Here is a 24,917-nt window from a genome sequence, read left to right as displayed (position 1 = left end):
ATCGGACTGTTACCTTAAGAAGCCCATCGGACAAATTCTTTGGCCACCATACCTATTTTGCCAATTGGCCTGGTTTACAACACGGAGTCCTGCTGATCCGTCTGCCGACGTAACAGCACGAGGGGGCCACAAAAGACTTTCTTCGGCCACGACGTCCCTCAAAGGCCCTTTTGCTAGCTTGCTAGCCCCGGCCCGCTAGCTGCCTGAAGTCACTCACTGGACTCATATGATCACTCGGCTACGCATGCCTCTCCCTAACGTCAATATGCGTTGTCTATTGCTGTTTTGGTTAGTAATTATTGCCTTATTTCACTGTAGAGGCTCTAGCCTCGCTCAATACGCCTTAGTTAACACTTTAGTTCCACCTCCCACACATGCGGTGACATCACCTGGTTTAAATGATATCTCTAGAGACAATATCTCTTTCATCGTCACTCTATGCACAGGTTTACCCCCACTGTATTCACATCCTACCATACCCTTGTCTGTATATTATGCCTTGAATCTATTCTACCGTGCCCAGAAATCTGCTCCTTTTACTCTCTGTTCTGAACGTACTAGACGACCAGTTCTTTTAGCCTTTAGGCACACCCTTATCCTACTCCTCCTCTGTTCCTCTGGTGATGTGGAGGTTAATCCAGGCCCTGCAGTGCCTAGCTCCACTCCCATTCACCAGGCGCTCTCATTTGTTGACTTCAGTAACCGTAAAAGCCTTGGTTTCATGCATGTTAACATTAGAAGCCTCCTCCCTAAGTTTGTTTTATTCACTGCCCTAGCACACTCTGTCAACCCGGATGTCCTAGCTGTTTCTGAATCCTGGCTTAGGAAGACCACCAAAACCCCTGAAATTTCCATCCCTAACTATAACATTTTCCAACAAGATAGAACTGCCAAAGGGGCTGGAGTTGCAATCTACTGCAGGGATAGCCTGCAGAGTTCTGTCTTACTATCCAGGTCTGTGCCCAAACAATTTGAGCTTCTACTTTTAAAAATCCACCTCTCCAGAAACAAGTCTCTTACCGTTGCCGCTTGCTATAGACCACCTTCTGCCCCCAGCTGTGCCCTGGACACCATATGCGAATTGATTGCCCCCTATCTATTTTCAGAGCTCATGCTGCTAGGTGACCTAAACTGGGACATGCTTAACACCCCGGCCTTCCTACAATCTAAGCTTGATGCTCTCAATCTCACACAAATTATCAATGAACCCACCAGGTACAACACCAAATCCGTAAACACGACAACCCTCATAGATATCATCCTAACCAAGCTGCCCTCCAAATACACCTCTGCTGTCTTCAACCAGGATCTCAGCGATCATTGATTCATTGCCTGCGTCCGTAAAGGGTCTGCGGTCAAGCAACCACACTTCATCACTGTCAAACGCTCCCTAAAACACTTCAGCGAGCAGGCCTTTCTAATCGACCTGGCCCGCGTATCCTGGAAAGAGTTTGATCTCATTCCGTCAGTAGAGGATGCCTGGTTGTTCTTTAAAAGTGCTTTCCTTACCATCTTAAATAAGCATGCCCCAATCCCAATTTTTTTTAACCAGGAACAGATATAGCCCTTGGTTCACTCCAGACCTGACTGCCCTTGATCAGCACAAAAACATCCTGTGACGTACTGCATTACCATCGAATATCCCCCGCGATATGCAACTTTTCAGGGAAGTTAGGAACCAATATACACAGGCAGTTAGGAAAGCAAAGGCTAGCTTTTTCAAAGAGAAATTTGCATCCTGTAGCACTAACTCCAAAAAGTTCTGGGACACTGTAAAGTCCATGGAGAATTAGAGCACCTCCTCCCAGCTGCCCACTGCACTGAGGCTAGGAAACACTGTCACCACCGATAAATCCGCGATAATTGAGAATTTCAAGAAGCATTTAACTATGGCTGGCCATGCCTTCCACCTGGCTACCCCAACCCCGGTCAACAGCCCTGCACCTTGCCCAAGCCTCTCTCATTTCTCCTTCACCCAAATCCAGATAGCTGATGTTCTGAAAGAGCTGCGAAATCTGGACCCCTACAAATTAGCCAGGCTAGACAATCTGGAACCTCTCTTCCTAAAATTATCAGCCGAAATTGTTGCAACCCCTATTACTAGCCTGTTCAACCTCTCTTTCGTATCGTCTGAGGTCCCTAAAGATTGGAAAGCTGCCGCGGTCATCCCACTCTTCAAAGGGGGAGACACTCTAGACCCAAACTGTTACAGATCTATATCTATCCTATCCTGCCATTCTCAGGTCTTCAAAAGCCAAGTTAACAAACAGATCACCGACCATTTCGAATCCCACCGTACCTTCTCCGCTATGCAATCTGGTTTCCAAGCTGGTCATGGGTGCACCTCAGGTCATGGGTGCACCTCAGCCACGCTCAAGGTCCTAAACGATATCATAACTGCCATCAATAAGAGACAATACTGTGCAGCTCTATTCATCAACCCGGCCAAGGCTTTCGGCTCTGCCGATAAGAATATGGTGATTGACAGATTCAATAGCGTTGGTTTCTCAAATGACTGCCTAGTCTGGTACACCAACTACTTCTCTGACAGAGTTCAGTGTGTCAAATCGGAGGGCCTGTTGTCCGGACCTCTGGCAGTCTCTATGGGGGTGCCACAGGGTTCAATTCTCGGGCCCACTCTTTTCTCTGTATACATCAATGATGTCACTCTTGCTGCTGGTGTTTCTCTGATCCACCTCTACGCAGACGACACCATTCTGTATACTTCTGGCCCTTCTTTGGACACTGTGTTAACTAACCTCCAGACGAGCTTCAATGCCATTCAACTCTCCTTCCGTGGCCTCGAACTGCTCTTAAATGCAAGCAAAACTAAATGCATGCTCTTCAACCGATCGCTGCCAACACCTACCCACCCGTCCAGCATCACTACTCTGGACGGTTCTGACTTAGAATATGTGGACAACTACAAATACCTAGGTGTCTGGTTAGACTCCAAACTCTCCTTCTACACTCACATTAAGCATCTCCAATCCAAAATTAAATCTAGAATCGGCTTCCTATTTCACATCAAAGCATCCTTCACTCATGCTGCCAAACATACCCTAGTAAAACTGACTATCCTACTGATCCTTGACTTCGGCGATGTAATTTACAAAATAGCCTCTAACATTCTACTTGGCAAATTGGATGCAGTCTATCACAGTGCCATCCGTTTTGTCACCAAAGCCTCATATACTACCCACCACTGCGACCTGTATGCTCTCGTTGGCTGGCCCTCGCTTCATATCTGTTGCCAAACCCACTGGCTCCAGGTCATCTATAAGTCATTGCTAGGTAAAGCCCCGCCTTATCTCAGCTCACTGGTCACCATAGCAGCACCCACCCGCAGCACGAGCTCCAGCAGGTGTATTTCACTGGTCACCCCCAAAAGTCAATTCCTCCTTCAGCCGCCTTTCCATCCAGTTCTCTGCTGCCAATGACTGAAACGAACTGCAAAAATCACTGAAGCTTTAGACTCATATCTCCCTCACTAGCTTTAAGCACCAGCTGTCAGAGCAGCTCACAGATCACTGCACCTGTACATAGCCAATCTGTAAATAGCCCATCCAACTACCTCCTCACCATATTGTTATTTATTTTGCTTCTTTGCACCCCAGTACCGCTACTTGCACACTCAGCTTCTGCACATCTACAGTGAGGGAAAAAAGTATTTGATCCCCTGCTGATTTTGTACGTTTGCCCACTGACAAAGAAATGATCAGTCTATAATTTTAATGGTAGGTTTATTTGAACAGTGAGAGACAGAATAACAACAAAAATATCCAGAAAAACACATGTCAAAAATGTTATAAAATGATTTGCATTTTAATGAGGGAAATAAGTATTTGACCCCTCTGCAAAACATGACTTAGTACTTGGTGGCAAAAGCCTTATTGGCAATCACAGAGGTCAGATGTTTCTTGTAGTTGGCCACCAGGTTTGCACACGTCAGGAGGGATTTTGTCCCACTCCTCTTTGCAGATCTTCTCCAAGTCATTAAGGTTTCGAGGCTGACGTTTGGCAACTCGAACCTTCAGCTCCCTCCAGAGATTTTCTATGGGATTAAGGTCTGGAGACTGGCTAGGCCACTCCAGGACCTTAATGTGCTTCTTCTTGAGCCACTCCTTTGTTGCCTTGGCCATGTGTTTTGGGTCATTGTCATGCTGCAATACCCATCCACGACCCATTTTCAATGCCCTGGCTGAGGGAAGGAGGTTCTCACCCAAGATTTGACGGTACATGGCCCCGTCCATCGTCCCTTTGATGCGGTGAAGTTGTCCTGTCCCCTTAGCAGAAAAACAGACCCCAAAGCATAATGTTTCCACCTCCATGTTTGACGGTGGAGATGGTGTTCTTGGGGTCATAGGCAGCATTCCTCCTCCTCCAAACACAGCGAGTTGAGTTGATGTCAAAGAGCTCCATTTTGGTCTCATCTGACCACAACACTTTCACCAGTTGTCCTCTGAGTCATTCAGATGTTCATTGGCAGACTTCAGACGGGCCTGTATATGTATTCTTGAGCAGGGGGACCTTGTGGATGCTGCAGGATTTCAGTCCTTCACGGCGTAGTGTGTTACCAATTGTTTTCTTGGTGATTATGGTCACAGCTGCCTTGAAATCATTGACAAGATCCTCCCATGTAGTTCTGGGCTAATTCCTCACCGTTGTCATGATCATTGCAACTCCACGAGGTGAGATCTTGCATGAAGCCCCAGGCCGAGGGATATTGACAGTTCTTTTGTGTTTCTTCCATTTGCGAATTATCGCACCAAATGTTGCCACCTTCTCACCAAGCTGCTTGGCGATGGTCTTGTAGCCCATTCCAGCCTTGTGTAGGTCTAAAATCTTGTCCCTGACATCCCTGGAGAGCTCTTTGATCTTGGCCATGGTGGAGAGTTTGGAATCTGATTGATTGATTGCTTCTGTGGACAGGTGTCTTTTTTACAGGTAACAAGCTGTAGTTAGGAGCTCTCCCTTTAAGAGTGTGCTCCTAATCTCAGCTCATTACCTGTATAAAAGACACCTGGGAGCCAGAAATCTTTCTGATTGAGAGGGGGTCAAATACTTATTTCCCTCATTAAAATGCAAATCAATTTATAACATTTTTCACATGCGTTTTTATGGATATTTTTGTTGTTATTCTGTCTCTCACTGTTCAAATAAACCTACCATTAAAATTATAGACTGATCCTTTCTTTGTCAGTGGGCAAACGTACAAAATCAGCAGGGGATCAAATACTTTTTCCCCCCACTGTATCACCCCAGTGTTTTATTTGCCATACTGTAGTAATTTCACCACTGTGGCCTATTTATTACCTCACCCCCCTTATCCTACCTCATTTGCACACACTGTATATAGACATATAGACTTTCTCTATTGTATTATTGACTGTATGTTTGTTTATTCCATGTGTAACCCTGTTTTGTTGTTTGTGTCACACTGCTTTGCTTTATCTTGGCCAGGTCACAGTTGTAAATGAGAACTTGTTCTCAACTAGCCTACCTGGTTAAATAAAGGTAAAAAAAAAACAAAGTTAACAGGTGCCCCATCTGCCCTGAACTCATCCCAAACCATCTCAATTGGGTTGAGGTCAGGTGATTGTGGATGCCAGGTCATCTGATGCAGCACTTCATCATTCTCCTTCTTGGTCAAATAGCCCTTACATGCTGGCCACACCGCTCGCGTTGCATTCAAAATACATGTACACAAACCTGTTATTCAGTCCTTGCACCCACACTGCTCGCGCGCATCAAGGCACTAAAACAGAACTTGGTTCTATTTGTGACGCTTGACGCGCTGCAAGTCCCACCTCTCCCATCTCCTCATTGGTTTTTAGAAGCATATATAGATGAACTGAGGTCTCCACTCCACTTCAGTTGGTGGTGGTAATGCCCCTTAAAGTTGGTTGCCAACCATATGAAGTCCAAAGAAGAAGAAGCCTGAAGTAGGAGAGATTACTAGAAACAAACTCGGTTTACCATTTTATCTGAGGATTAATTGTCATAGTAGAGGACCTTGTGCATTTCTGGTAAAATAACAACCCAATGTTTATATCCCAGTACAGATTAGCTAGCAACAGCAAGCTAGCTAGGTAAATTGCCATCAAGGTTTGCTTATTAACCTGTCCTCAAATTAATATAATTGGTTCAGAGTTCATTTTGATATTTCAAACAGCATGTCCTAATCGTGTCTGGTGTGGGGGGACAAAATCACCATGTGTGCGATGGCGCACGCAGATGCATCAGTGCGTGAAGTCTGGTCAGCATATTACCCATCCTGGAGGTGTGTTTTGGGTTGAAAAACAAATGATAGTCCCACTAAGGGTGTCTGTAGTGACACCTCTAGCACTGAGATGCAGTGCCTTAGATTGCTGCGCCACTCGGGAGCCTACAGGGCTGTTATTTGAGCTGTTCTTGCCATAATATGGACTTGGTCTTTTACCAAATAGGACTATCTTCTATCTTCCCTGTGTCCAAACTTTTGACTGGTACTGTATATTTATTTATATATACTTTAAAATTACTAAAACCAAATCAAAACTGTGTAGAAATTATAATGGACCTACATTCATAGTTTCTTGACTGTCCAGCTCGCTAATTGTCACTAGACAGTCAGAGAGCATTGAAAATTCCAAAAACGATGGATAGATAGATGACTCTTTTTGCATATTTTGACAGCAAGGAAATATAACACATTTTCAGTGCTGCCCTCCGGACCTCATTGAAGACCGAATGCAGCCCCTGGGGCAAAATGAGTTTGACACCCCTGCTGTAAATGCTCTACATATCTAAACACTTGATTGCTGATGAGTAGTGTATTTATTCAATGTGAAGTCTATGGCGTCTCTAGGTCCTTAGCTTATCTGCTTCATGTTTTCTCCAATGATAAACATCCTGGACCTAGTATGTAAAGGTTTACAATGTCTCTTGATCAGGGTCTCTGCTTACAGTCTTTGCTGGGTGTTTTCCTTGAAAGATGAGCTACACAGAGAGAGAGTATTACAAAGGAGATATATCACATGAACAAGGGAGACCTATGCATCACAAATGGCACCCTATTCCCTTTATGGGATATTCCCCTATGGGCTCTGGTAAAACGTAGTGCACTATATAGAGCCTTCAACCTCAACTCTGGACCTCGAAGCCAGTTCCACTGCATTTTTTTTATTGTTTCCTCTAATCAGGGACTGATTTAGCCCTGGGACAGGTGTGTGCAATTAATTATCAGGTAGAACAGAAAACCAGCAGGCTCCGGACTACATTGGGTAAGAGTTGAGTACCCCTTATATAGGGAATAGGATGCTATTTGGGCCGCATACCAAGCTTCTCTTCCAAATTAATATTAATGCATTTCAGTCCTGTGGCCTGTTGCTTTATGATGTTATAGAGATGATAGGAGGTCATGTTCCGGAGGAGGCAGGCACCAGCCAACTATATGTTCTACATTCATGAACAGACTGACTCACAGTGGGAAGCATATATCCCAAATGCCACCCTATTCCCTATGTAGTGCACTTCTTTTGACCAGGGCCCATTGGGCTCTGGGCAATAGTAGTGCACTATGTAGGGAATAGGGTGCCATTTGGGACTCACACCCTGATAAAGCTCACTGATGTAGTAGACCTCTAGACTGGGACTGGGGTTTATTCTGGGGTCGTTGCGGTGCTCTTTCTTTGTGTACTTTTTTAAGGTCGCTCAGATTTCTCAACCATTTGCGACCAAGCTTTAACTTCCTGACTGATGTCTTGAGATGTTGCTTCAATATATCCACATAATTTCCCTTCCTCATGATGCTATCTATTTTGTGAAGTGCACCAGTCCCTCCTGCAGCAAAGCACCCCCACAACATGATGCTGCCAACCCCATGCTTCACGGTTGGGATGGTGTTCTTCTCTTTGCAAGCATTCCCCTTTTTCCTCCAAACATAGCGATGGTCATTATGGCCAAACAGTTCTATTTTTGCTTCATCAGACCAGAGGACATTTCTCAAAAAAGGTATGATCTTTGTCCCCATGTGCAGTTGCAAACTGTAGTCTGGCTTTTTATGGTGGTGTTGGAGCAGTGGCTTCTTCCTTGCTGAGCGGCCTTTCAGGTTATGTCGATATAGGACTTGTTTTACTGTGGAAATAGATACTTTTGTACCTGTTTCCTCCAGCATCTTCACAAGGTCGTTTAATGTTGTTCTGGGATTGATTTGCACTTTTCGCACCAAAGTACGTTCATCTCTAGGAGACAGAACGCCATCCCAACCGTGAAGCACGGTTGGCAGCATCATGTTGTGGGGGTGCTTTGCTGCAGGAGGGACTGGTGCACTTCACAAAATAGATGGCATCATAACGAAGGAAAATAATATGGATATATTGAAGCAACATCTCAAGACATCAGTCAGGAAGTTAAAGCTTGGACGCAAATGGGTCTTCCAAATGGACGATGACCCCAAGCACACTTCCAAAGTTGTGGCAAAATGGCTTGAGGACAACAAAATCAAGGTATTGGAGTGGCCATCACAAAGCCCTGACCTCAATCCTATAGAACATTTGTGGTCAGAATTGAAAAACCGTGTGCGAGCAAGGAGGCCTACAAACCTGACTCAGTTACACCAGCTCTGTCAGGAGGAATGCGCCAAAATTCACCCAACTTGTTGTGGGAAACTTGTGGAAGGCTACCCGAAACGTTTGACCCAAGTTAAACAATTTAAAGGCAATGCTACCAAATACTAATTGAGTGTATGTAAACTTCTGACCCACTGGGAATGTGATGAAAGAAATAAAAGCTGAAATAAATCATTCTCTCTACTATTATTCTGACATTTCACATTCTTAAAATAAAGTGGTGATCCTAACTGACCTAAGACAGGGACTTTTTACTAAGATTAAATGTCAGGAATTGTGAAAAACTGAGTTTAAATGTATTTGGCTAAGGAGTATGTAAACTTCTGACTTTAACTGTATCTGAAATAGATTAGTGTTATTCAGTATCCTCAGGCCATCACACTGTTGAGGGGATGTATCAAAGATCTATCAAAGACAAGCGGATCTGTCCCTTGTCAGCAACTAGGCAATTTCTCTACTATCTTTCTCTGACTACACTGCCAGCTTTTGACTTCCAGCATTAACTTCCTTCTACTTGGGCTGTGTCCCAAATGGCACCCTATTCCCTTTTGACAAGAGTGCTATGAGCCCTGGTCAAAATAAGTGCACTATATATGGAAAAGGGTGCCGTTTGGGATGTGACCTTGCTCTCTGATGAAGGTACTGTGTCAAGGTTTTGACATGTTTTGAACAGCTTCTCTCCTGACTCAAAGGTAGTCTTAGAGACTACTAGACGACAGATTATTCAGTCTTAACACCAGCAGCCATACATCCTTTTCCTGTTAGGGAAAGTTAGTGACTTTCTACTGGACTATCATTAGGTTTGCTAACCCTCAGTCTTGCCTGTAGTGTAGGGCCTGCAGTGTTACAAAGCTACTTACCTGTCCAGTGTGACTTAGCTGGTAGAGCGCGGCACTTGCAATTCCAATTCCCGGTTTGTGAGATCAATTCTAGCTGGGGACACACTTAAGAAAATATATATTAGTTAAACTGTAATTTGCTTTAGATAAAAACGTCTGCTAAATGGCATATTATATTATTCCGATTCTTACACAGTTGCAAACTTGGTTATTCATTTTAATGTCACCTCCATGTACCTTTCCAGGTTGACCTACAGTAGCCAGAGGCTTCTTCAAACCTTTCTGCTTCTTCTATTCACATCTGTAAACTTCATGACCTAGAACCTTCAACAGTAGGCTATGCCAAAGATGGTTCTGTGGCTATGCTCCAGTCATGTAAACCTCACATCTGAGACTGTATCAGATTTACAAATACACATTTCCACTGTATTCCTCATCCATACAGCGACACCCTCTGGCAATGCTTGGTATCACATCACTACATTATTTATTTTTTATTTTATTTAACTAGGCAAGTCAGTTAAGAACAAACTCTTATTTACAATGACGGCCTACCCCTGCCAAACCCTAACCTGGACGACACTGAGCCAATTGTGCACCGCCTATGGGACTCCCAATCACGGCCGGTTGTGATACAGCCTGGAATCGAACCAGGGTCTGTAGTGACGCCTCTAGCACTGAGATGCAGTGCCTTAGACCGCTGCACCACTAATATATATATATATATATATATATATATACACTGCTCAAAAAAATAAAGGGAACACTTAAACAACACATCCTAGATCTGAATGAAAGAAATAATATTATTAAATACTTTTTCTTTACATAGTTGAATGTGCTGACAACAAATTCACACAAAAATAATCAATGGAAATCCAATTTATCAACCCATGGAGGTCTGGATTTGGAGTCACACTCAAAATTAAAGTGGAAAACCACACTACAGGCTGATCCAACTTTGATGTAATGTCCTTAAAACAAGTCAAAATGAGGCTCAGTAGTGTGTGTGGCCTCCACGTGCCTGTATGACCTCCCTACAACGCCTGGGCATGCTCCTGATGAGGTGGCGGATGGTCTCCTGAGGGATCTCCTCCCAGACCTGGACTAAAGCATCCGCCAACTCCTGTGGTGGATGCAACGTGGCGTTGGTGGATGGAGCGAGACATGATGTCCCAGATGTTCTCAATTGGATTCAGGTCTGGGGAACGGGCGGGCCAGTCCATAGCATCAATGTCTTCCTCTTGCAGGAACTGCTGACACACTCCAGCCACATGAGGTCTAGCATTGTCTTGCATTAGGAGGAACCCAGGGCCAACCGCACCAGCATATCAAATCAAATCAAATTGATTTATATAGCCCTTCGTACATCAGCTGATATCTCAAAGTGCTGTACAGAAACCCAGACTAAAACCCCAAACAGCAAGCAATGCATGTGAAAGAAGCACGGTGGCTAGGAAAAACTCCCTAGGAAAAACTCCCTAGAAAGGCCAAAAACCTAGGAAGAAACCTAGAGAGGAACTAGGCTATGAGGGGTGGCCAGTCCTCTTCTGGCTGTGCAGGGTGGATATTATAACAGAACATGGTCAAGATGTTAAAATGTTCATAAATGACCAGCATGGTCAAATAATAATAATCATAGTAGTTGTCGAGGGTGCAACAAGCACGTCCGGTGAACAGGTCAGGGTTCCATAGCCGCAGGCAGAACAGTTGAAACTGGAGCAGCAGCACGGCCAGGTGGACTGGGGACAGCAAGGAGTCATCATACCAGGTAGTCCTGAGGCATGGTCCTAGGGCTCAGGTCCTCCGAGAGAAAGACAGAAAGAGAGAAAGAGAGAATTAGAGAGAGCATATTTAAATTCACACAGGACACCGGATAACAGACTGACCCTAGACCCCCGACACATAAACTACTGCAGCATAAATACTGGAGGCTGAGACAGGAGCGATCAGAAGACACTGTGGCCCCATCCGATGATACCCCCGGACAGGGCAAACAGGCAGGATATAACACCACCCACTTTGCCAAAGCACAGCCCCCACACCACTAGGTCTCACAAGGGGTCTGAGGATCTCATCTCGGTACCTAATGGCAGTCAGGCTACCTCTGGCGAACACATGGAGGGCTGTGCGGCCCCCAAAGAAATGCCACCCCACACCATGACTGACCCACCGCCAAACCGGTCATGCTGGAGGATGTTGCAGGCAGCAGAACATTCTCCACAGCGTCTCCAGACTTTGTCACGTCTGTCACGTGCTCAGTGTGAACCTGCTTTCATCTGTGAAGAGCACAGGGTGTCTGTGGCGAATTTTCCAATCTTGGTGTTCTCTGGCAAATGCCAAACGTCCTGCACGGTGTTGGGCTGTAAGCACAACCCCCACCTGTGGACGTCGGGCCCTCATACCACCCTCATGGAGTCTGTTTCTGACCGTTTGAGCAGACACATGCACATTTGTGGCCTGCTGGAGGTCATTTTGCAGGGCTCTGGCAGTGCTTCTCCTGCTCCTCCTTGCACAAAGGCGGAGGTAGCGGTCCTGCTGCTGGGTTGTTGCCCTCCTACGGCCTCCTCCACGTCTCCTGATGTACTGGCCTGTCTCCTGGTAGCGCCTGCATGCTCTGGACACTACGCTGACTGACACAGCAAACCTTCTTGCCACAGCTCGCATTGATGTGCCATCCTGGATGAGCTGCACTACCTGAGCCACTTGTGTGGGTTGTAGACTCCGTCTCATGCTACCACTAGAGTGAAAGCACCGCGAGCATTCAAAAGTGACCAAAACATCAGCCAGGAAGCAGGAACTGAGAAGTGGTCTGTGGTCACCACCTGCTGAACCACTCCTTTATTGGGGGTGTCTTGCTTATTTCCTATAATTTCCACCTGTTGTCTATTCCATTTGCACAACAGCATGTGAAATTTATTGTCAATCAGTGTTGCTTCCTAAGTGGACAGTTTGATTTCACAGAAGTGTGATTGACTTGGAGTTACATTGTGTTGTTTAAGTGTTCCCTTTATTTTTTTGAGCAGTATATATATAACAGAATGAGACATCATTGAGTTCAAGTACTGACAAGAACATAAAAGACAAACAAAACAAAAACAGAAACATTAGTTATGACAGCATAAGATAAGGTGACAATGACACTTATTCCAAAAAGAATTTGTTATAGAAATACAACATTTAAAGGGACAAAGCCAAGCCTTTCACCATTGATAGTTGTGAATTCCAAAAGGATTTCCCTCTTGGTGTGATCTTTCCTCTGCTTTAAAAAATATTATCTTATGTGTTTATTTGTACACTTGAGACTTTTGATATCAATATCATTAATAAATAGACCAGGATCTATTCTAAGTGTATCTTGAAAACACATTTGACAATCACAGAGTGATATTATGTGTGTGTAACAGGAAAGGCTTGGACTCTTATAAATACCTCATAACTTAACATTTGGCCACCCACCACTTTCAAACATGTCACCTACAAAGATATTTTTCTCTATCCGAAGTTCATTTAAAAAATAATGTTGTTTTTAATAGTGCTATTACCATTATTCCACAGAATAGCTTTATGAGGCAAAAAGTCATGCACAAAACATAATTTCCATCCCAAAGGCTTGGTGATAACATTTTGATCATTTAAGTGGCAGTTTGGTTATGTTGTAATTACAAGACAACAAAAATAGTAAACCCCCAATTTTCTTACAAAAATAAAGAACCATAAAGATTATGGAGATTCTATGCATTTTTTCAACCACTTAATCAAAATCAAATAATTCAAAACCAGTGGAGGCTGCTTAAGGGAGGATGGCTCGTAATAATGACTGGACGGCGCAAATGAAATGGCATCAAACTCATAGAAACAATGTGTTTGATACCATTCCACTGATTGCGTCCAGCCATTACCACGAGCCCGTCCTCCCCACAATTAAGTTGCCACCAAAGTCTTGTGCTCAAAACGCCCTAGTTGCAGAGACAACTTCCTTTTAGTGGTGATGTTTGTTTTTCCACACAAACCAAACAATCCAAATCACTAAATGGTGGAAGGAAGGGGGGGTTGATGTCGTCAACTGTTCAACGTGGCGACTTGACGTAACATTACGTGTAGGGCCAGAGGAGGGAGGGACTGGGTTTTAGGGATTTTATCTGCATACTGTGCTCGGTTCTACCAGGGGATGCTAACGGAATCACGACTACAATCATGCGTTCATCAACAGACGAAAAATAAACATTGTAACGGTGTTATTCCGTTTATAATAGTAATATTTTATGAAATACCGTGCAGAATAAGCAGCAACATTTGACATTTTGGGAGACTAGACTACTGTACCTACACAGCAGGTAACGTTAGCTAGCTAGCAGATCACGCTAACTCACTGAGATCATCATTTTCTGCAGCACCACCAGTTTAGCCAGCTGGCTAGGGCTGCTAGGTTGGAGCTAGCTAGCTAGGTGTCGTGTTGCTGGGACTAGCAAAATAACTACATACAGCACGAATAATGATCACGAATAGCTAACTATGGCTTTTGTAATGTGTTGTATTGTGAAATGTGATGGCTTGTTGAGAGTGCAGGTTATCGCTACATTCGGCTCTGTAACGTTACCGGTGGACAGCTAGCTAAGGAATGTGGACACTGCATTTTTACATATCACAGCTGGCTAGGCTTGATATTATGCTGAATTAGGCATATTCTACCCATATTTACATTGCAAACATTCCTATCATTAATGTGAAAAGCTCAGTGTGTGTGTGATGATCGTGCTCTCTCACCCCCATCTCTCCATCTCCCATTTCTGTCTCTCTCCCAACGCACTCTCTCCTGCAGACAACCACCATGGCAGACAGTTTTATGGGCAAGGCGGCTACCATGGAGATTCCTATCAACAGCAATGGAGAGACCCTGGCCGAGGATGACAGTTTGGAGCAGGTGGGTCATATGGTCATGTCCCAAATAGCACCATATTCTCTATATAGTGCACTACTTTTGACCAGGGCCCATTGGGCTCTGGTCAAAAGTACAGCACTATGGGAATAGGGTGCCATTTGGGATACAGTCACTACGTACAGTATTTATATGTATACTGTGTGTGGTGACCACTCATTACGTCAACTATTTGTTTGTGTATTTTATTGTACTGTATTATGTCTCACTTCTGTGCAGGCTGCAAAGATTCAGTGGACCTTAGATGAGAAGGTAGGGATATGCAGTAGAAGGGATGAGAGAGAGTGTGTCACGTCGTGGTAGGAGAACTCTAGATTTAGATGTAGTGTACATGTTAACATAGAAGACTTTCAGACTAACCACAATTAACCTTTATCAACCATTTTCATGTGTGTGAGTGTCTGTGTACAACAAAGATTAGGCCTATATGGAAGGTCTTCGTCAGGTTGACAATAAACTCTACAGGATCATTATGCATTAGTCAGTCCCTTCAGGATTCAGCCATTTCTTTGGGTGTAAAATCATAAATTCCCCACATATTATGCAGGGCTTGCAAATTTGACCAATCACTGCACTATTTCAGCATAAAACAGTAACATCAACGCAATATTATTGTATAAAACTGACCCATCATCGCAGTACAAAAAGAGGGCTTGCAATTTCAACCAATCACCGCTCATTTACCACATAATATGGTTCAATCAAGCCACACGTCAACAAACATTTTCCTTGCCAAGCGCAATTTCGCAACAAATTGGACAAAATCATTGCACATTGCTTCGCAAAATGTCAGAATTGGCACAGCAAAATCAAGTGTTTTTGGTGGCAAATATCACAAAACATCTCTGCTAAATCCGTGAGGGACTGATTAGAGTTAGGCTATATCTATTCCATTGATGTGTTGTGGCTTCACCTTAGGACCTGCAGCAGGTGATGGTGTCTGGTCCCAACCTGAATGAGACCAGCGTCGTGTCTGGAGGCTACGGAGGACCTGCGGGGGGCATCATACCCACCTCCTCCATCAAAGGTACACACAGCTCTACTGCTCTCACTTGTTCACTAGCTCCATCAAAGGTACACACAGCTTTCTCTAGCGCTGCCTACTGCTGACGCTGCAGTGCATTACTGGAACGTCCACTTAATTATGTCCACTTAGTCCTTATTGAATCCATGAATAGCCTAGTCCCTTTAGCAAGGCTTGCTTGGTTAGTTAGCATTAAGAATGGTTAAGACTACATTTTCAACTGCCCCGATGGTGTTTGTCCTGATGGAATTCAATAAAAATAAAAAATTGGGGCCTTGCCAGAACCATATTGTTCTGCATCAATGACTCTATTTTGATCTAACCTTCTTTCTGTTCTTTCAGGAGTCTCTATGAGTAGCAAACAGAGACTCTCTACTGTATTGGCTATTTTGATTTTCAGATCTACATCCTACTCTAGTTTACTGACTATCTTAACCAACCCTGTCCACCAGGCCCTGCTATCCGCTTCAACCCTCAGTATGTGGACAGGAGAAGCCCCCCTGCCCCTAACTGTGCCCCTGTCCCTGGAGCCCAATCTCAGCCCACAGGTGGCTTTGCACCTCTCAGCCACCTTCCACATAACTGTATACTTCCCTCTTTAAAGGTAGACTCAGCGAAAATGATGTTGCCACGAGCAGCACCACAGATATTGAGATGAGCAAGATGCAAGACTTCGCTCTCACACAGTGATTACTGATCAATTCATTTCTACATTTATAATTAGTAGGTTTTGTTATCTATTTTAACAAACCATTCTTATTTTTGTTCTTATGTATTGTATATTGTTTTTTGTGGTTTGGTTTTCATTCAAGCCCTTGGGCTTCCAACCACACCTGCACACAAATTATTAGTTTTATCTGTAATGTTGTCTATCACTTTTTTTCCCTTCTTTTGTTTTAAACAAGTCACACTATGTTCACGGTGTGGTAGCCTGGGCATCAAAACACCGGCAAAGTTGAGCCTCGAGCTTCAACACTCTTAGTTGTTGTGGAAATTGACCCACTATGTTGTTTACTGTCTGCATCTACATCATATTGCTGAGTCTACCTTTAACAGTTCCCCCCCCCCACTCTTTTATTTTCTTCACCTGTTTACACTTTCAAGGGTGTTTTCATTAGTTACTCTTTAATTCTGTGGGAGAATGAGCCTTGCCTGTAGCCTGGGTTGCTGTTCAACCCCAGACACAGTTGAAGTCCCTCTCTTTGACAACACTGTGTACCTCTACAGATGTCACAGGAAAGAAGGGAATGCTGCTCTACTGTCCAATGCATACTGAATGCATGTCAGTGGATGTTAACAAAAAAGCTAGCTATGTTTACTAACCTGACTGACTTCATTGCCGAGCTGTTTGATTTACTATGTTATGTTTGTGTGAATGTTTCTAATGATGACAACTTAATCCTAAATGGCACCATATTCCCTACATAGTGCACTACTTTTCACCAGAGCCTTATGGCTCCCCCATAGGGAATAGGGTGCCATTTTGGACGTATCCTATGTATGCAAATGTAACATGAAGCGGTTAGCTAATGGAATGTTGTGGTTCATTAACTCACCACATGTGCATCATTTCATACATTACTACTACTTATGTTGTGAACATTTTCATATTGTTTTCCATCTGTGTTTTCATTCTGTTGTTTTTTTCGACATGGAAAACCTGCATGACTCACTATCACCATCCTCTCACCCTTTTAACACGTTCACCAACCTTCATCTATTCTCTCCATCTCATATCACATATCCTCACATGTCCTCTCCCCCTCCCCATCCCCCATGTCCATTCCAGACCTGCGAATGAAGTCCAGGGGACAGGGTGTAGGTCTGGTCTCCAGCCAGTCAGCAGCCAGAATGATAACCAACCAGAACCAGACCGACCAGCCATTTACAGGTACCACTGGACTAGGGTTGAAAAATTCCAGGTTTCCCAGAAATCCTGGTCAGAAGATTTCCGGAATTGGAAGGTAATTCCACAATTACTATAAGCAGTAAATCCAGAATTCTGAAACCAGGGTTTCTGGGAAACGTGGACATTTTAGCTGCCAATGATACTGGAACTTTGCAGCCCTACACTGGACCCATACAGCACAACCCTCCTTTACTCCACGTCACTCTGTTCACTCATTCATTTCATTCGCTGTCCTCTCAACCGATCACTCTATCACTGTCATACTATTTGCCTCAAAGACATACTTGGTGTATGAAAGGAATATTTCAGGTGTTCGCTTTGAGGAGGAGAGTGCCCAACTAAGCACTGATCAGCCTCTGTGTGTAATCTGTGTATCAAAGCGCTACTGACTGAAGCTGGTTTTGTGACAGCGTTCATAGTAAATGAGATGGACAGTCCCATCTTATTTACTATAGACTTTATCAACTAGGTCTCAGCAACTAACCTCTTTAAGGAATTCTCTGTGAGTGAGCGGGTTATTTATTATCCTTTGTGTCAGGGTCGGGTATGCACCACAGTAACAGCACCCAGAACATGTCAGTGGAGGAGGCTAACCGTGGTGTGGCTGTGGAGAAACTAGACAGCGTTAAGAAGTGGGGCATCAACACCTACAAGGTACAGAACCTGTCTCCTGGGGAAAATATGTTGAAACCATACTTCACTGTGTTCTATGGGTCGATTGCAACTGCACTGATATGATCATTTGTCTTCATACAATACTGGGAATAATCTCCTCCTTGGAAAACAAGTAACTATTCAGTTCTATTCTGAACACATCTCTCCATGTCATCTTTATCCCAGTGTGCTAAGCATATATTCTCATCTCCTCTTCTGTTATCTCCTTTGTCCTAATCACATCTCTCCCTCTCCATCTCTACCCCAGTGTACCAAGCAGATGTTCTCGGAGCGGTTCGGCCGTGGTTCTCGGACTGTGGACCTAGAGCTGGAGGCCCAGATAGACGTGCTCAGGGACACCAAGAGGAAGTACGAGTCTGTCCTGAGACTGACCAGTGCCCTGACCAGCCACTTCTACAACATGGTCCAGACCCAGCAGGCCTTAGGGGACACCTTCGCAGACCTCAGCCAGAAATCACCTGAACTACGGGTAACTTATAACCCCTGAATTTGAACCCTTAACCCGTAGACCTCAGCCCAGACAGAAATCAGCTACAGATGGCACACTGTGTGAAATTGGCCCCCAAAAATGTTGCCTGAAAATCCAGGGTGTAATTTTTGGTTGGAAACCAAGCCTATCAGTTTCAGTTTGGAATCCAGGCTACCTTCCTGAATTGTAATCAATCCATAAATACCTAATGTAGAGGAAGTCAGTATATAAAACAGAAGTGTTTGTGTCCACAGGATGAGTTTGGTTACAACGCGGAGACTCAGAAGTTGTTGTGTAGGAACGGGGAGGCTCTGCTTGGTGCCATCAACTTCTTTGTGTCCAGCATCAATACACTGGTCAACAAGACCATGGAGGACACACTGATGACCATCAAACTGTACGAGGCTGCAAGGTAATAATAAAGATGGGAGGGTTAGAAAGGTGCAGGGCCTAGAGATACTATAGTAGTTGCCTCCTTATAACTCAATAGTTTCAAATGATCATACTGCCAAATTATAATGAGGTTTACAGTCTTTTTTTACACAGATCTAAGCTTCTTTACACCACAAAGATGTGGCCCTATATCTATGATTGCCAGAGACATAATATAGAGTATGTTTGTCTACATGACATCATAGTTCTGTGTGTCAGGCTGGAGTTTGATGTGTTCCATGCAGACCTGGCGGAGGTGAACTTGGGATTGAGGGTTATAGGGTGTTATAAGGGTGTTTTATTGACTTGGATGGTGTACCGGGGTATTTGGAAAAAACCACAGGATGGTTTTTCAATACTGTCAAAACTATTTCTTTGAAGTTTTTCAATAAATGTGTATATTTCAAGCTACTTTAAGTTAATACCTGCAGTCAACTTGTGCAATATGTTAGGAGATAAAGCAGATTGTGTTCTTCATTTTACCTGTCAACTTATTTTATATATTTTTTTATTTCACCTTTATTTAACCGGGTAGGCCAGTTGAGAACAAGTTCTCATTTACTACTGCGACCTGGCCAAGATAAAGCAAAGCAGTGCAACAAAAACAACACAGAGTTACACATGGAATAAACAAACGTACAGTCAATAACAAAATAAAAACATCTGTATACAGTGTGTGCAAATGAAGTAAGGAGGTAAGGCAATAAATAGGCCATAGTGGTGAAGTAATTACAATTTAGCAATTAACACTGGAGTGATAGATGTGCAGATGAGGATGTGCAAGTAGAGATACTGGTGTGCAAAAGAGCAGAAAAACATATGGGGATGAGGTAGGTAGTTGGTTAGATGGGCTGTGTACAGCTGCAGCGATCGGAACTTACTGTAGTTCCCCAGAACAGTTCATTCAGTCACGTGTTTGTTTGTAAATGGCACAATGGGAGACAGCAGGGGCTGGGGAGTTCATAGAGTTCTATATCTATCGGGGAGTCTCTGTTGTGCGGTGCACAGGACGTGATGAAGTTACTCTTGTATGCAATTCACTACTAAATGTTTGCCATCAGATATCTTATATCGGCTTTCTGCCATATTTGAGAAGTCAACTCATCTAGAGCTCCTTATCTGTACACCTGTTCCCTGTGCTTCCTACTAGTGGTTTTTTCCCCCCTCTGCTTCGTGTACACATGCTGCTCTTCCTTGAGTAAAGCATGCTTTACTTTGTTTAGTTGCACATTTTCTCTCATTCACTTTTGCTTGTAAATGTCCACACTCACCGAAAATGACATTTGGTAGCTACTAGCTATGCTTGTATAACTTTATGAGCTGGATTTGCCTGTTTTTGCAATTGAGTTTGTTTATTTTCGCTCGTTAGCATATAGCTAACAGTGTCTATGTGATTTTGTTATTACGTGTGCTAATTTTGTTAGCATTCTGGTACTAGACCCCAATGGGCTTTATTTGTGTTTTTTTTGCCCCGCCATGTGTGCTATGCCGGTAAACCATAAATCCTGGGATAGCAGAAGAATGAACGGTATGACGTATGAAAATCTGGATACCTCCCAAGCCTATTGTTCTATGCTGCCTCTCCTCCCCTCTCTCTTCCAGGCTGGAGTTTGATGCGTACAGGGCCGACCTGGAGGAGTTGAGTCTGGGTCCTCGTGATGCTGCCACCATGGTGCGTATAGAGGTGTCCCAGCAGCAGTACCAGGTGCAGAGAGACAAGTACGAACGGCTGCGCTCAGACGTTACCATCAAACTCAAGTTCCTGGAAGAGAACAAGGTGGGTTAGTTAATTATTTGTATAGTTGGGTGGTTAGTTAATTTACAATAATGCTACATCTCGCTCTCTCTCTCTGTCTGTGTGTGTGTGTGTGTGTGTGTGTGTGTGTGTGTGTGTGTGTGTGTGTGTGTGTGTGTGTGTGTGTGTGTGTGTGTGTGTGTGTGTGTGTGTGTGTGTGTGTGTGTGTAGGTGAAGGTGAAGGTGATGCACAAGCAGCTGCTGCTCTTCCATAATGCTATCTCAGCCTACTTCTCTCTGTGTGTGTGTGAAGGTGATGCACAAGCAGCTGCTCCTCTTCCATAATGCTATCTCAGCCTACTTCTCTCTGTGTGTGTGTGTAGGTGAAGGTGATGCACAAGCAGCTGCTGCTCTTCCATAATGCTATCTCAGCCTACTTCTCTCTGTGTGTGTGTGTAGGTGAAGGTGATGCACAAGCAGCTGCTGCTCTTCCATAATGCTATCTCAGCCTACTTCTCTCTGTGTGTGTGTGTAGGTGAAGGTGATGCACAAGCAGCTGCTGCTCTTCCATAATGCTATCTCAGCCTACTTCTCTCTGTGTGTGTGTGTAGGTGAAGGTGATGCACAAGCAGCTGCTGCTCTTCCATAATGCTATCTCAGCCTACTTCTCTCTGTGTGTGTGTGTGTAGGTGAAGGTGATGCACAAGCAGCTGCTGCTCTTCCATAATGCTATCTCAGCCTACTTCTCTCTGTGTGTGTGTGTAGGTGAAGGTGATGCACAAGCAGCTGCTGCTCTTCCATAATGCTATCTCAGCCTACTTCGCTGGGAACCAGCAGCAGTTGGAACAGACACTGAGACAGTTCAACGTCAAGTTAAAGCCCCCAGGGTCAGACAAGCCCTCCTGGCTGGAGGAGAGCTAGAATCATCAGCTCCCAGTCCTCTGGGCATGTATGTATCAAGCATCTCAGAGTACGAATACTGATCCAGGATCAGTTTAGCCTTTTAGATCATAATGAATCAGATTATATGGACAGGCAGGACATGATCCTAGATCAGCACTCCTACTCTGAGATGCTTGATACGTACGGCCCCAGGTCTCAGTCAGGTCTCTGGTATATATGGGACACAGATGGAGAGACACACTGGGCTTGGAAGAAACAAGAAGAATGGATAGACGGATGAACAGATATATGAAATCTACACGAACTGTATATAAAAACCAGAGATGGGACAAGTAGAGACTAGTGATGATGATACTAAGGGGAAAAGAACGCTTATCTAGTTTCATTTAGTTTTGCCAATTTGTTTATAGAATGTCTATTTTATGTTGATTTGTTGTGTTAATTATTCACAACAGAGCCTCATGATATTGTTGCTGTGTAGCGTGACTTTTAATTCATCAATTATTCTAAGCTTATACTTTGCACATAAATGTAATCATTATTTTCAAACTGTTTTCGCTCTTTTGTGAAGTGTTATGTAAAGCTTCCAGAGGTCGTCATTTGAAAGGTCAGTAAACTGTTTACATATGTAGAGGATATTAAGAATCTGGACCAGTTACATTGTTTGCACCAGGTGAAGATTAGAGGTAGATTTTTGAAAGGGAGAAGCCTACAGTCTGTGGTATACTATTGATGACAGAAATGATGGGTTAAAGGGGCAATCCTGAATTTGGAAAACAAGCAGTCTAGAATCAATGGCTATATATCATGAATTTAAAAGTCAAAAAATTGATTAGTACCTATTCCAGATGGCCCCTTTTTCTATCAATAATTTTGAGTACAGGAAGTACGACTTTTTCGTTTACAATAAATAATCTCCCTCTGATTAATCCTACAGATAATGTTATTACACATGTTTATTATGTTATGTCTTTATAACATATATCCCAATAATCAAATAGAGTTAATATATGTTTATAAAAATACCTCTACTAATTCCATTCAGATGTATATGTTCTTGTGTTTTTCTTCAGTTTTTTTTCTCCCATTTCTACATCAATGTTGTGTCTCCATTTTAAAACGCATATGGACCTGGTGTACAGTATATGAAATGGTGGTTTATAGTATATGGTTTGATGTTTCCATACAGACTTGATATTTCCCCACAAAAGCTGTACAGTAATAACACTCGTCCATCTGCTGTCCACTGAGTATATTGTAGTCATCACCTGTATAAGTACTGTACCATATTGTGTTCACACATTACATGGCAATACAATCCAAAACATGGCTGAAAAGTGACTGGTACTTCCATCTGTGATTGTCTTCTTTACTGTTAATCAGGAAACTGCCCTCTGCGTCCCAAATGGCTCCTTTTTATCTGTTTGAGCACTATATAGGGAATAGGCAGTTTGTGACGCAACCCTGCTATCAGGGTTAAGTCTAGATCAAGCTGAGTTTTATCTGATTTGTATCTGCTGAAGTCAGTGGTAGCTATCTGCTATTAAACAGCTTGTGAAGTTATAGGATGTCTTTCATCGGCCTGTGGACATACCTACTGTATTTATTCCACCAGATAGATGAGGACAGTAGGCAATATTTGAGACACACACAAAAAAAAACACAATGTCTGATTGAAACTGACCTTTTTTCTTGAGATAAATCAAGATTCGAAATGTAAATAACTTTTTCTTTGCTTGGATCACACCATCCTACAGCTATTATTTAAAAAATGCGTAGTTGTTTGTTCATTATAATTATGCTCAATGTAAATGGGGCGGCAGGTAGCCTAGTGGTTAGAGTGTTGGACTAGTAACTGGAAGGTTGCAAGATCGAATCCCCGAGCTGACAAGGTAGAAATCTGTTGTTCTGCCCCTGAACAAGGCAGTTAACCTACTGTTCTTAGGTCGTCATTGAAAATAAGAATTTGTTCTTAATTGACTAGCCTAGTTAAATAACAAAATGTGATTCAGGAATATTTTCATTAGAGAACAAAAGTTTGGAGTATGTTAAATTCTTTGTCTGCTTGTACTGTGCTGTATCTGTTATCTCTCTGACTTATTTTCAGTTTGACAGTGGATAGAGGCGTCTCAATGGTTCATCCCAAATGGTGCTGTATTCCCTACATGGAGCACTACTTTAAAGTTGTACACTAACAGGGAATAGGGGCAATTTGGGATGTGTGCCATGTTTAATCACAGGGTATTGCTATTTAATCATGTCATACATGTCAACAACATGATCAGTGATGTGATGAATTCCAGTGTCCTGATGTTTAAATGTTTCATCTAAAAAGTCTAGAGCATCTGAAATGTAATATCCCAAAAGATGGTCAGGTCTTGAACCGCTGAATGTGTTTAGTTAAAGATACAGAAAGTGTCATATAAAACAAAGTAAATATATATATTGATATATATATATATATATCAATCTGCAAAAATGGAAATTAGGTTTTCATCAGACAGCAACGATAGAGTAATGTAGCATAATCCATCGAATGTGTTTTTACGGTCTCAAAATATTTTTGTTGGAACATTCTGAAAGTTCTGTGACAGTTGTTCCACCATTGAAATTAATGAGGACACAACAAGCTTTATAGTTTAGAAAATAGCCTATGAATGGTAGCCAAAAGCTGTGTTGAAGCAATCTAAATTGAGTCAGACTACACATGTCAACGTTGGTTTGGTGTTTGTAGCATAAACGGTTCAAAAGCAGTGGCGGATCCAACATCGAAGGTTGAATGACTGTATAGGGATTTGTGGTGGAGGTTTGGGGTCTGTTAGCGGGACTACAAAGCTTTGTTAGGGCGTTTGAGGCTTTTGGAGGTAGAAAAAAATGCTATACTGTGATGCTTAGGTGGATACGGTGAAGACCGGTTCCGCAGCTCAGCTAGATTTTATGGACAAAAACAAATGTTTGTATTTGCATTACCAGTTTCACAGCTCCAGGCAAGAACACACTCGAGGCCAGGTATGGAAATCGCATTAGCCGAGTTCCTCAACTCCACGATGTACAAGTACAATGGAGTTGAGTGGCGATGAGAGTGGGAGGACTGCACCTCCAACTTCATCGAGTTGGTGTCAATCGATACTTGTAAAAATGTCCATTCTTTAATGCCAAGGGAGCCATTATTTGTTAACGGAGAAGGAGCAGCCTGTCATTGCACAGCAGATCTTGGGGTTTTGGCAGGGGATGCATAGTATGACATTTTTTATAAAAAACAATGGATTCCAAATTCAACTGACAACTCTATAACAACCAGGACAAGTACAGGTACACAGTAAGCATTAAAGAATGGATTTTTATTAAAGTATGAAGTGGTAGTGCATGCTTTAAGTCTT

At 43.2% G+C, this 24,917-nt stretch overlaps 1 protein-coding gene across 9 annotated transcripts; it reads left to right on the top strand.

Annotated features, from left to right (window-relative positions):
- Positions 1-13,565: 13,565 nt before the first annotated feature.
- On the top strand, positions 13,566-22,874 carry LOC106612869 (arfaptin-2). 9 transcript variants are annotated; one of them, XM_014214464.2, is made up of 11 exons: positions 13,566-13,788; positions 14,274-14,375; positions 14,610-14,642; positions 15,309-15,417; positions 15,867-15,962; positions 17,204-17,305; positions 17,862-17,977; positions 18,246-18,467; positions 18,722-18,879; positions 20,502-20,676; positions 21,400-22,874. In XM_014214464.2, exons 2-11 carry the CDS (start codon positions 14,283-14,285, stop codon positions 21,553-21,555), a joined length of 1,260 nt encoding a protein of 419 aa, XP_014069939.1. In that variant the 5' UTR covers positions 13,566-13,788; positions 14,274-14,282; the 3' UTR covers positions 21,556-22,874. The 9 variants fall into 9 exon arrangements, with proteins under 9 accessions (XP_014069939.1, XP_014069942.1, XP_014069941.1 ...); XM_014214467.2 differs by having other exon boundaries at positions 13,582-13,788; positions 20,872-22,874; XM_014214466.2 differs by having other exon boundaries at positions 13,582-13,788; positions 20,866-22,874.
- Positions 22,875-24,917: the final 2,043 nt, after the last annotated feature.

Source organism: Salmo salar, chromosome ssa09 (assembly GCF_905237065.1).
Source record: "Salmo salar chromosome ssa09, Ssal_v3.1, whole genome shotgun sequence".
NCBI classification, from domain to species: Eukaryota; Metazoa; Chordata; class Actinopteri; order Salmoniformes; family Salmonidae; genus Salmo; species Salmo salar.
Note: the sequence above shows the minus strand (reverse complement) of the source record. Positions and strands in the feature narration are given on the sequence as shown.